The 11,996-nt window shown below is 38.8% G+C and overlaps 1 protein-coding gene across 1 annotated transcript; it reads left to right on the forward strand.

Annotated features, from left to right (window-relative positions):
- The first annotated feature begins 4,210 nt into the window (after positions 1 to 4,210).
- LOC147850493 (uncharacterized) lies at positions 4,211 to 6,596 on the forward strand. Its single transcript, XM_087336835.1, has one exon. It carries the CDS (start codon positions 4,352 to 4,354, stop codon positions 6,320 to 6,322), a length of 1,971 nt encoding a protein of 656 aa, XP_087192961.1. The 5' UTR covers positions 4,211 to 4,351; the 3' UTR covers positions 6,323 to 6,596.
- The last annotated feature ends 5,400 nt before the right edge of the window (positions 6,597 to 11,996 follow it).

An 11,996-nucleotide genomic window follows, 5' to 3' on the forward strand; every position in this document is an offset into this window, starting at 1 on the left:
GCTCTTGCCGGAGCTCTTGATCTTGGTGGCGAAAATCTTTTTAAGATTTTCCTAGGCTTCTGTCAGGGACTTCGCGTCTCTGATGTAGCCGAGCATCTGATCGTCCACATAGGACGCAAGGCAGTACAACACCCTGCTCGCTCCTTGTTCCCATATCGGGAAGTCCTTGTGTATCGGCTCCGGCGCTACTTCGTTCGCTCCTTCGACATAACTCTAGTAACCGTGCCCCAAGAGGACTAGTGCATCTTGTATGACCAAGATGCATAGTTGTTCTTGTCGGGCTTCTCAGTCGCAAGCGAGTTTGCCATCCCTTTGTCCATATCTTCTTTCTGTTCTTACGGGATGTTAGGTTTGAGTTTGTCTTTGACGAATTGCTTGTCGGCAACAGAGGATTCTCAACCCTCGCGCTTTGATACCTTGTGAAAGTTAGTGTGCGGAAGCTTAGACAAACCGGCTCCACCGGATAACAACAGAAAATAAAACTAAGGTTTAATGGAAAGTGTAAATTACACACAAAGAGTACACGGGAGAGACAGAGAGAGGAGAACAACATAAACTCAAATTCAAATATATCACTCTATACATACAATGTGCTCAATGAGCACTTTTATACAAGTCCTTAAAAGGACTGACAGAAGTACTGGCAAGTACTTCAATGCTCGTACCGAGCGACTGACACTAACTCCCAAAAATATGCCTACATACTATGCTAGGATTGTAGGCCTCTAACGGCCTACCGGTTACACTCCATTCTGGGCACTGATCCGGCTCTCCATTCCAGACATTGATCCGGCTCTAGCTTACTCAGCCGATCCGGATCAAGTTGAGCTTGCTCGCTCAACACTTGTCGATTCTCAAGGCTTTCGTGAATATGTCGGCTATCTACAGATTCATGCTAATGTACTGTAGATCGATATCTCAAGCCAAGACACATTCTCGGATGAAATGGTAGTGCACCTCAATGTGCTTGGTCCAAGCATGGAAGACCGGGTTGCGGGCCAAGTGGATGTTGCTCATGTTATCGCAATACAAGAGAATCGGATTCTCGATGGGAACGCCCAAATCCTTCGGGATTCTCTTGAGCCAAACAACTTTGCATGCAGTGACAGTTGCGCCCCTGTATTCGACCTCTGTGCTCGACAGTGCGACTATCGGTTGCTTCTTACTGCTTCATGAAATGACTCCGTTGCTGAGTGAGAAGATGAATCTAGATGTGGATCGTTTGTCAACTTTGTAACTGGCCCAATCGGCATTGGTATATCCTTCAAGTCGAATCGAATTCCCCGATTCGTAGAGAATACCAAAATCCATTGTCTCACTCACATAACGTAATACTCACTTGGTGTAGTCCAGGTGGATGTTTCATGGTGTCTGCATGAATTGGCTAAGGAGACCAACTGAATAACTTAGATCAGGCCGAGTGATGGTGAGGTAAATTAAGCTACCGACCAGTTGATGGAACTGGGTCGGCTCACATCTTGTAGTTCCAGAGTCGACATCAATCTTCTGATTACGATCGAGGGGGATAACTACAGGCTTACTCTCTGTCATCCCAAACTTGAAGAGAAGATTGAGGATATATTATAGTGTCTTTGAGATATCAAGATGCCGTTAGGAGTTCGAATTACTTCTATTCCTATGAAGTAATGTAGCTCCTTCATGTTGGTCATTTCGAATAGGTCAAAGAGTTGTCGTTTGGTATGTTCGATGTCCCCGATATGCTCTCCTCCAATAACCAAGTCATCCACTTAGATTATGATGAACAACTATCCTCTAGAATCATTCCGAATGAACAAAGAATTGTCAAACTTAGACATTCGAAAGCCGATTTGGTGAAGATGCACTTATAACCCTTTTGTTCGAGTGAGTACCCCACAAGGATACACTTCTCCACTTTTGGATTGAGCTTTTGCCGCTTTTCATCGGGAATATGTATGAATGCGATCGAAGTTTAGCTTCTTTCCATAGAACTTTTCGTGGGGGTTGATATCATGCACTCCAGATGTTGTCCACTGGTTCATTAGATAGACCGTCGTGTTTGTCGCTTAAGCCCAGTATGATTTTGGCAGGTTCTTTTCGTTCATCATTGCTCTGACCACCTCTAATATATGCTGATTTTTACGTTCAGCAACTTCGTTTTGGTGAGGTGTGTGTCGGCAGCTAAATTCCCATCGAATTCCTTCTTGTCGAAGGTGTATGTCTCTCCGCTCCGGATATAGATACGGATCCGGTTGAGCTTGTCCGCTCAACAGGATTCAACGCAAGTCATTGACACATCAATCTAGTATTCTTGTTTAGGCCCATCTTCTCTCATTGATTTACATCTCTATCTTTATGCTCTTGTATTGTTCCTACCATCTTAAGTTCCTCATCTCGTCATTCCCAACTTCCCAAGTTTCTAGCCTCATCATGTTGAGTTCCACGTTTGTAACCTCGTCGGTCGTAGCCTCGTCATTTGTGCTTTGTCATAGTCTGCGGTTGGTGTGTCCATGAGAGAGAGAGAGAGAGAGAGAGATTCCATGACGTTTCCAACACTCGAAATCACCACAAAAGAAATTTCTTTTAATTTTGCAACATATTTCTTCACCCTAACTTGTAATCAAAAGTAAAGGCATTTCTCATACTCCAATTGAGTAGTTGAAAGCGATATGGAAACTGTTGAGAATCAAACTCAACTTCCCTAGTGTGGGAACACACCTAGTGTGTGAACACCCCATCACCTACTATAGTAACGAGTGTGTCATAGAACCTTATAGTTCTATGACACATATTCAGTGTAGTTAAGACTCCACCTCTCTTTAGTTAAGTGGTGGTTGTAGAAAGAGAATAGTGGGAAGGTGACTATATAAATGCTCTCTCACCTCCCTTGTAACTGTTGTTGTTGGTTATTCTTGTATTCTGCTCCTTGTTAATACAGTTTTCCTAGTGTTTTCTGTTTACGTCGAGCTCGACAAAGAGTGCCAACCATGTATAGTGACATATCATGATGTTTGTAATCTAAACTTATTTGTAGCTTTGGAGTGCATTCTTAGCATTTGGATCCCTAACAATTATAAAGCTCTTTGTAAGTTAGTTTAGGTGGGGTGAATCCAGTTTCTATTGTAAGTCAATGTGATGTTTTTTGTTTCCATAATGAAAGTTATGATTTAATAAACAAAGTTATTTTAATATGGTACACCACAATATCATCACGAGAGAGAAAAAAACGATAAGACAAAAGAGTATTGGATCTTTGTTCAATGATCTCCTTAGAGTATCAAAACTAATGTATAGTTTAAAGGAGCAATTAAGGTCTTTGGGCAATTTGTCCTTACTAGACTTATGATACGGTTGATAAGAACATTGATCTGACAATTCTCACAAACAAATTATAAGATCCACAACTTCTCAAAGAATTTCCATTGCCATGATAAGATCCTTGCTCTTGTAGTAGGGTTAGAAAAGGTTTTCTTGTCATGACCATGCTAATTTAGTACATACATATTCCTTTTAAGGAATAAAAGTACAAAGAGTTTATACTTACGGATGCATGGAGTAAGCTTTGAGACAAGTGTATGACTATTCGTGACTCGAACACACCATGCATGGCTAGCCATTCATGTGCACCTTCACAGCACAAGAAGAGATTATACAAAAAGGATGGAGACGGAGAGCGTGAAGGGTGAGGAGAAGAGATGAGAGAGGGCGGGGAGGGTCTATACTTGCACATTGCATGGAGTAAGCTTGCAGGCACGCACGCATGACTATTATTCGGGGCTAGTAACAAGCCAAGCAAATGGCTAGCCATTCGTGCACTTTCACGAGTACAAAAAGAGTTCATGCAAGAAGAGTGAGACCGAGACAAAACGGGAGAGAGCGGGGGGCGGGAGAGGGCAAGGAAGGGGGGCATTTCTGAGAAATTTAACAAAATTGTGTCAGGGGTAAGTTTCAAAAATCCTAAAACGAAGGAAGAGAGGTTTTGGCGAAACCACCGGTATTGGAGAAAAACCAGCTTCCTTTAAATTTTAGCATTGTAGGAGTTAATATCTACATATATGTAGACGGAGAAGGGGAGATGACGTGGCGGGTAGTTGCCCACGTCAGATCCAATCTGATTGGCCAGAGTCTCATGACATGGCAGCATGGGCAGCCACGTCGGATCGACCCCCCCCCCCCCCCTCCCACCGCTACTTTCTTCAGACTTCTAAGTTCTTCTTCTTCTTCTTCTTCTTCTTCTTCTTCGGCGCCATTTTCTTCTGAATCATTCTCGTCGTCGTCTTCCTCTTCTACTTCGCCTTCACGTGCGCCTTCTGCGTGAAGTTTCCATTACACCCTGCCGGAGTACAGAAGAAAGAACGAATCAGCGGCAGCGATGGTGGATCACTGTAGTTATATCAGTCATCACACGAATACTAACAGCACTGATAAGCAGAACGCCGTCAGCGCAGACCACAAATGTATGCAATACCATGCTTCTCATCTCGCAGGCCTCAAACGTCTCTCAGAGCGAGCAAGCAATGGAATCAACAGAGCTAGCCATAGACAATATACGCATGGAAATGGACATGGTCATCATCTTCATCAGTCTGCAAGCTACACAGGAAAACGTGGAAACTGCTTAACGAAAAACGATGGATTAAGCTCCTCGTTAACGAATAGTATTATCTCCACCACTGATTCTGCGTCAGATTTATATAGTAATCTGGCTATGGCGGTAATAGATCATCTGAGAGCCTGTACTACTATCGGGGTCTCCATAGCTCCAGGCCTCTCAGAAGAAGAGTTCTGCAGGATTGAATCGAGTGCGCCGTTTCCTTTCACGTTTCCTCCTGATCTGAAATCCATTCTCAGAGAAGGTCTTCCTGTTGGATATGGCTTCCCAGACTGGAGGTCTTTATCAATGGAAGGTAATTTGAAACATCTTCTTTTTCTTTTCAACCTTCCAGCCATCGGTCTCTGCTATGAAGTGGCAAGAAATAGATTCTGGCTTCCTGATCAATGGGGACCTAAACCTTCGTGCATTCATAAAGCTCTTTGTATCGCTCGATCTTTTCTCAGTAAAGCTCCTCATCTTGTTCCTCTGTATAGAAACTTCTACATTCCTTCTGCTTCGACTCCATTAAACCAGGAAGGAAATAATTCACATGATCCTGTGTTCTTTGTCTGTGGAAGTCATGTCTCTGTCTGTACCTTCGATCTTAAAGGTTTCTTCGAGAACATTCACAAATTCATAAATTGCAAAGAAGTTCTCGATGATTCTTTGTTGAAGAACCATTTCGATGGATTAAGCTTTGATTTCTTCAACAATTACGATCATTTCAAAGATTGTCTCGACCTTAATGCAGATGATTTCTTTGAAAAAACTCAAGAAAATTTCAAAGGAAGCTTTGATCTGAGCACTAGAGACGTTTTCGAGAAGATTTACGATTTCAAAGTTAGAAATGACAGTATATTTCTTGAATCTGATACGATTAGCTTGAATAATAAGGTTTTTGTCGATAAGAATGAGGATCAAGGCTTGTCTGGCCGTTCTGTGAATGAACTTTCTCGTCTTTATGGAGATGATCAAATTAAACAGGAAGAGTTCATAACTGGGAATTTGGAAGGATGGGGAAGAATCTTGGATATAATTGCGGTGGCCAAGAGGAATTCTTGTCATTCTAATGAAATGAGGAAATTACGCTTTGTTTCACACCATGACATTAATATGAGCAGCTGTAAGCGATTCAAGTCCCATTTTGCGCACCAATTGAACACTAGATCAAGCAGAAGGATAGAGTTCTGGAGCGATCTGGCAGAGAAATTAGCTGAAGAAAATGGCGATAAATCACTTATACTCTCAGGAGCGATCATTAATGGATCTTCATCTTGTCTGAATGTATCGAATGAATATTCTTCCTGTATCATGGATAATGCCTTGAATAGAATCAATGGCTTGTCTTCTGCTTCTGCTTCTTCTTCTTCTTGTCTCAACACCTTGCAGGATGGATCAATCACTGCTTATTGTTCATCAATACCTGTAAGAAAATCCTTGTATAATACCGCCACTGAAGGGAAATTAGTCAGCTCTGATGATTATCTAAACACAAAGTCAGATCAGGCTATACACCCTATGGTTATTCCTTACTGGCTTGACAGATTCTTTGACAAAATGGCTTTCCTGCTCAGAACTGGGGGGTGGGAAGAGATGGAAATAAGTGAGATGCTCGATCCTAGTGGTTCATTAGATCCGCAGAAAAACAAAGAAAGATGTGAGTATGATGGTTATGTGCCAATTGATCATAATCTCGTAGGGAATGTATTATCCTTGGGTCATGTAGGATCTCAATCTATTGCAACCTAATTATGATAACATGTTTTTTATAAGGTGCAGAAAAACATGGTTTCCATGGCATCAGGAACATAGAAACGTTTGAATGGATCAGAATTCAATCACAACAATCATTTCATGGTATTTGTATTGGCGCTAATTACATTCATCCCTTTAAGGTCCATGGACCATCATATCCTATGGTATCTACATAATGGTAACTATACCATCTTTTTGACGACCATTAATGCTTTGCAATCCCTTCCAAAAAACTCAAACTGTTTTTCATTGTTTACTGAACAAAGTCGCTAAAAGGCTTGTCTTGTCTTTGTGAACAAGTTATTGTGGATGTCAGGCCAGACAATAAGTGAAAATACTTACAAATCACATATTCAAATATTTTTCGTATTGAATGGTTGTGAATGATCACTTAATGTGGGGACAAATTACAATACTTCTCTGTCTCTGACTTCGGTGTCCACCGGGCAGCTGGTTTGTACATATATTACTGATGCAAACTTAATACATTTATTTTTTATGCAATCTCTTTAATTACATACTACATATATGCGGTGCGTCATTTCAATGAGAGGTAAAGGTAAAAAAACATATGGAGCGTTGGGAAAGAGGGGTATCCTTTTCCGCTTCTAGACTAATTAATGTTTTCACGTTGTGCACAACATATCATGCTCTGATGGGGTGCACATTGACTCCATTAAACACACAAACACACTGGATTAGTTGTAAACACTTGTTGTGTGCCTTACTAGTATTAATCCAGTGTGTTGTGAGCTTTTTGGAGTGTCTCAAGAGTCAATAATATTTAAGGTGCAGTTGTGTGTGTGTGTGTGTGTGTGTGTGTGTGTATGTGTGTGTGTGTGTGTGTGTGTGTGTGTGTGTGTGTGTGTGAGAGAGAGAGAGAGAGAGAGAACATTTTTGAAGTATGCACGTCTCAATTATTCTAAGGGTGTTGTGCATTTGTCTCGTCTCTCCCTTATCATCCCCACTATAACCATCATCATTCTTAGAGATGTTTTGTGGGGGTGTATGGAAAGAGACTTTTGGTAGAGCCACTTCCTTTATAGAGAAATGTGTTTCCTTTGTTGCTCGCTAGCACTTCCGTTTAGAACGGATCCCCCCGAGAGTGTCGGTATCCTTTTCAACCCTCTCTTGAAAGTGCATTTTGTAAAGCCCAAAGTTAACAAAATGTGAAAGGTGCAGTTATGTCTTGACTTTAGACATCCGTGTATACTCCTCTTTCGTGAGCAATTTCCTTTGAAAGGCATTAAATTTGTTCACGATTTTCAGCCCTTGGGTTGTGGATAGTGAACGTGTAAAGTCGTTTTTTCAAGGAGAAAAGAACTTACACCTTCATGGTTGAGACAACAAACGGTACATGTGCACATGATTACTTTTATATATTGAATTTTTTAAAGAACTTTTATGGGGTACACCATAAGAAATTATTTGTTAGATTGAATCCTTGGGGATGTCTAAATTCAAGGACATATTGCATGAAAGCAGTGCTTTCAAATTGTTCTTTGGCCTGTAATGTCTTATTTATATTAGTGATGGTAAAAGAAGCTAAGGAGGGCCGATGGATTTCTCCTAGATCAAAATTGAGTACTATTATCAGATCCGCATTCAAACAAATATATTATTATCTTTTATGTTTCCTCCCCTTAATATAAAATAGGATAATGTGTTAAGGATTCTCTTCACATTACGAGCACTCTAATAAGGGCCGCAACCACAAATATCGCAGACATTGGATTCTCAACGCTTTTAATGATGCTCGAACTTAATAGGGCCATAACATGGTAAAGTTCATAAACTTGCCATCATTAAATGTTCACTAGGTTTGCCAATAGATTTTGTCATGCTATTGGCCCACTTCTATTAATTATAAAGAAAGAATTTTGATATTTTGACGGTTGGCCTAAATCTTGGTCAAGAAGCAACATAAAGCTTGATTTTAGGATCTAGACACTATGAAGATTCTCATTTTGGAGGCACCTATAGGGTCTTTATTGGAACCTTTACACTAAGCCTTTTTTCCCACCTTATTTCAAACTCCTAAGCCCCAATTTGTAGAGGCCTACACAGGCAATGTTTAAAGTTCTTGTTTCTTGAGATCCGAGGCAACCTTGCTACTCAAACCATGACCATCTATTTTGACTTGATTTTAGCTTCAGCGAACTCCTTTGGGTATTTGGGTGTGCTTATTCTAGTTCCATTACAAGGTCACATAGCTTATGTATCATTATTTATTGTGTAGTTGACTTTGGACTTTGACTAGAGGATACTTAATCCTCATAATGAGTTGAATGGAATAATAATGTTTCCAAGTTTACAATCAATTAAACTAACAAGGAATGCATATAAATGTTGGCAATTCAAATATTGTAATGTGACAATCTCACACTTTGTTCGTTAGTTTATTCCTTCTGTGGTGTTAAGTCGAGGCTCTCACTACTTCATTGGACAATTTATTGCAAATGAGATTTAGTGATGTATTTTTAGGTAAACCTATTACCAATGTAGAAAAAGAGATTGTACGTTATAATTATTGATATTTAAATAAGTAAAAATTGCTCATGTATATTACATGAGTGTATCGTCATTGATAGGAATTGGCAATGGTTCGCCAAATAGGTTAAACCTTAACCGGTTTGAGAGTTTTTAAACTTGAACCAAACCAGTGGGCAAACCAGTTAATGCTAAACCGTTTTAGGAATTGGTTCGAACAAACCGTTTTAGCCTTAATTAGTTTAGGAATTGGTTTGGGTCAACTAGAGCCTTGCCAAACCGAGCTCAAACTAGTTAAGGAGGCTCAAGCCTGAACCGACCCAAACCAACCCATCTAAAAACGTTTTAACGGTTGGGTTTAGGCTTCAGGCAACCTGTTGCCAATTCCTAATTGTCAAATAAGATATTGAGGTCTTTTGCATGGATCCCTAAACATGATCCTAAAATGATACATGGGTGGGAGTTTGATGGTGATAATTACAACGGTCTTACAATAGGGAGGCCAATTGTGAGGATTAAGTGTGAGATGGAGAAATATATGAATATTGATCACACTCTACATGGATGGATGATATCATGTTACTCTATTTCGTATCCTGTAGAACAAACGTAGTAATTGGCCATAGAAACGTTGCTCAATGTTTTCTTCATCATGAAGCTCAATACAAGCTAAATCCCCAAACTCAAATAATCAAACATTTAGCATTTCAAATTGTCCTCATTAACTATATATGAAGTGCAATGGATGTTTTCTATCGTGATGCATAAAAGAGAAGTGTGTGGTCACCTAACACCCATTGAAGTGAATACAAACACAAGGGTAACATGCTTGCCGAGACCACAATATAGATCACTTTTTTTATGACTTCAAATTATTGAAACCATTGAAAGAGCATATAAGCACCCCCCCCAATTTGTGGAGTATGAGTGATATTGTTATATGCCTAAAGGTGATACCTAACATGTAATCGACCTACCCCTTCTCACTCTTAATAAATTAACTAAGTCATATTTCTATATCCATAGTCAATAAAAAACAATAAATGCAATAAAAAATGTTAGGGTCTTATCTTATTTTTCCTCACTACCTACCCTAATTACATTTTGGACATAGTAGATTCTTCACCATATTGAATGATGATGCTAGAGATGTAATTTCATTCTAATTTGCATTTTGACCAAGTATTATTATCTATAATTTCTCTGATATTGACATTAGACAAGAACGTTTACTTTACGACCAGACCATTCTTTGTCCATCTATGTAAAATTCCATAAATTTAGTTAAAAGAAGACATGATGGTCAGTCACCTTGTTCCACCAATTTAGGGTAGTTAAGGTAGTTCGAAAATAATTTGAAGAGTAGTTCAAAGTAATTGATAAATCCTTTTCTAGTAAAATGATATATACAAAATAAAATGGACACGATTTTATTGCCATTACCCAATTGATGTTCATTTATACAATTGTTCCCACAATTTGACGCACAAATAAGTAAACCTAGGCCACCCCAAGATTTCATTAGATCTTCTGTGAATTAAAAAAGGTGATAATTGAAGCTAACATAAAGTAAAATTAGAGTTTGGATGATCGAAGAAGATTAACTTATTATAAGGTTTTACTTTATATTGGGGGATTTATTTTGGACTTCAAATAGGCATTCTACTCTTCCACATGCATGTTTATAAGTTATAAGTTATAACCATACATCAACCGACCAGTTTAAAGGTACTAGCCATTCTTTTAAACAATTGAGCTATCCACATCTATTCTATATACATATGGTGCCATATAATGATTTGCATTCATAACATAGAACTATGTTGTGTGCTCCATATCCACAACCAACTCAAAATTATTTTCATACAAAAATTCCGGTTTTCAATCAAATGCAAAACACATGAGACTTTAAGAAACTAAACTAAATCTTTCTCTCTACATCACTGTTATCTCTACATAGATCAAAATCATGAACAAGCAAAGTATTATTAACTACAATGGTTACACTTCACTTTAGTCATATATAGGCTGATGACTTCGCCCAAAACGAAGACATCAAGTCATCATTTATGCCATCCTAAATCAATTTTAGCCCCTTCTTTGTTGGGATTTTTTTTTTTCTAGGTTCTTGTTTGGATATTATTATGAAAATATAACACTACGATGCAAACTTTCTAAGGGTAAAGAGTTCCTTGATCCATAGTTTCACAATCTCCATTTGATTTATTGCAATACTTCCTCCTAATATTTTTGAAACTTGGAACTCAATAGATAGATATTATGGGTTTCATGATTGGATGTTAAACAAACACAATGTTGTTATTTTAAAGGACCAAATCAAAACACGTTAAGTGTATAGGTTGCTACATCATTGTGGTTTCGAGAACATGTGAATGCTTTGCTGCAAATACAAAAATCACAATGCTAGAAAATTAGAGTTACAAGTATATAGAGTTTCATTCTTCCACATAAACAAAAGAATATCCACATAAGCTTATTGCGTGTGCTTCTCACTAGGGGTAAATCTTCAAAAGAGGTAGTTGGCTATTTCACATTGTGAACGATGTGGTGTACAATCATTTTGGACCTACTCACTCCACAAGGCAAAGGATTGGGAAAAACTTTGAGTTGTTTGAGCTAATTTTGTGGCCTATCAAGCAATGCCTATTTCCTCTAGCAAACAAGATGTTGGATGCTTAGGATCATCACAGTGCATGACCATAGGGTCGTTTTTTGAGCCCAAATATTAGAAGCTAGCTTCTTCAAGTAATTCCTTGGCATTCCACTTCAAACTTACTTTACTTCGAGTGCTTCTAAGCACTTTGTTGTTTGATAGACATTTAGTACTCTTCCCTTTATTCTTTGTGGGTTTTCATCCCACATTAAGTCTCCCCACAAGTAAAACGATGGTTACCCACTTATACTTTTTTTGCTCCTTTTCTCTTGTAACACTCATATAGAAAGAATGTTATAATTTATCTTTATCTAATGGTTTCTTTAGGCTCACACCTTTGATGAGATCTTATAAAGCTCCCAAACCTAAGTACGGTAAAACAATAATGGAATACCTATATCTTTTTCTCTCTTTGTTGATTTCCTGGTTCACACTTCCTATGATGACTTATAAACCACCCCAAGATGAGGTAACAAGGTTGCTTTTCTATATGTATGTCTAAGA

This window comes from Azolla caroliniana, unplaced genomic scaffold (assembly GCF_043228905.1).
Source record: "Azolla caroliniana isolate FFs.n. ecotype wild unplaced genomic scaffold, voAzoCaro1.0.p SCAF_21, whole genome shotgun sequence".
NCBI lineage: Eukaryota > Viridiplantae > Streptophyta > Polypodiopsida > Salviniales > Salviniaceae > Azolla > Azolla caroliniana.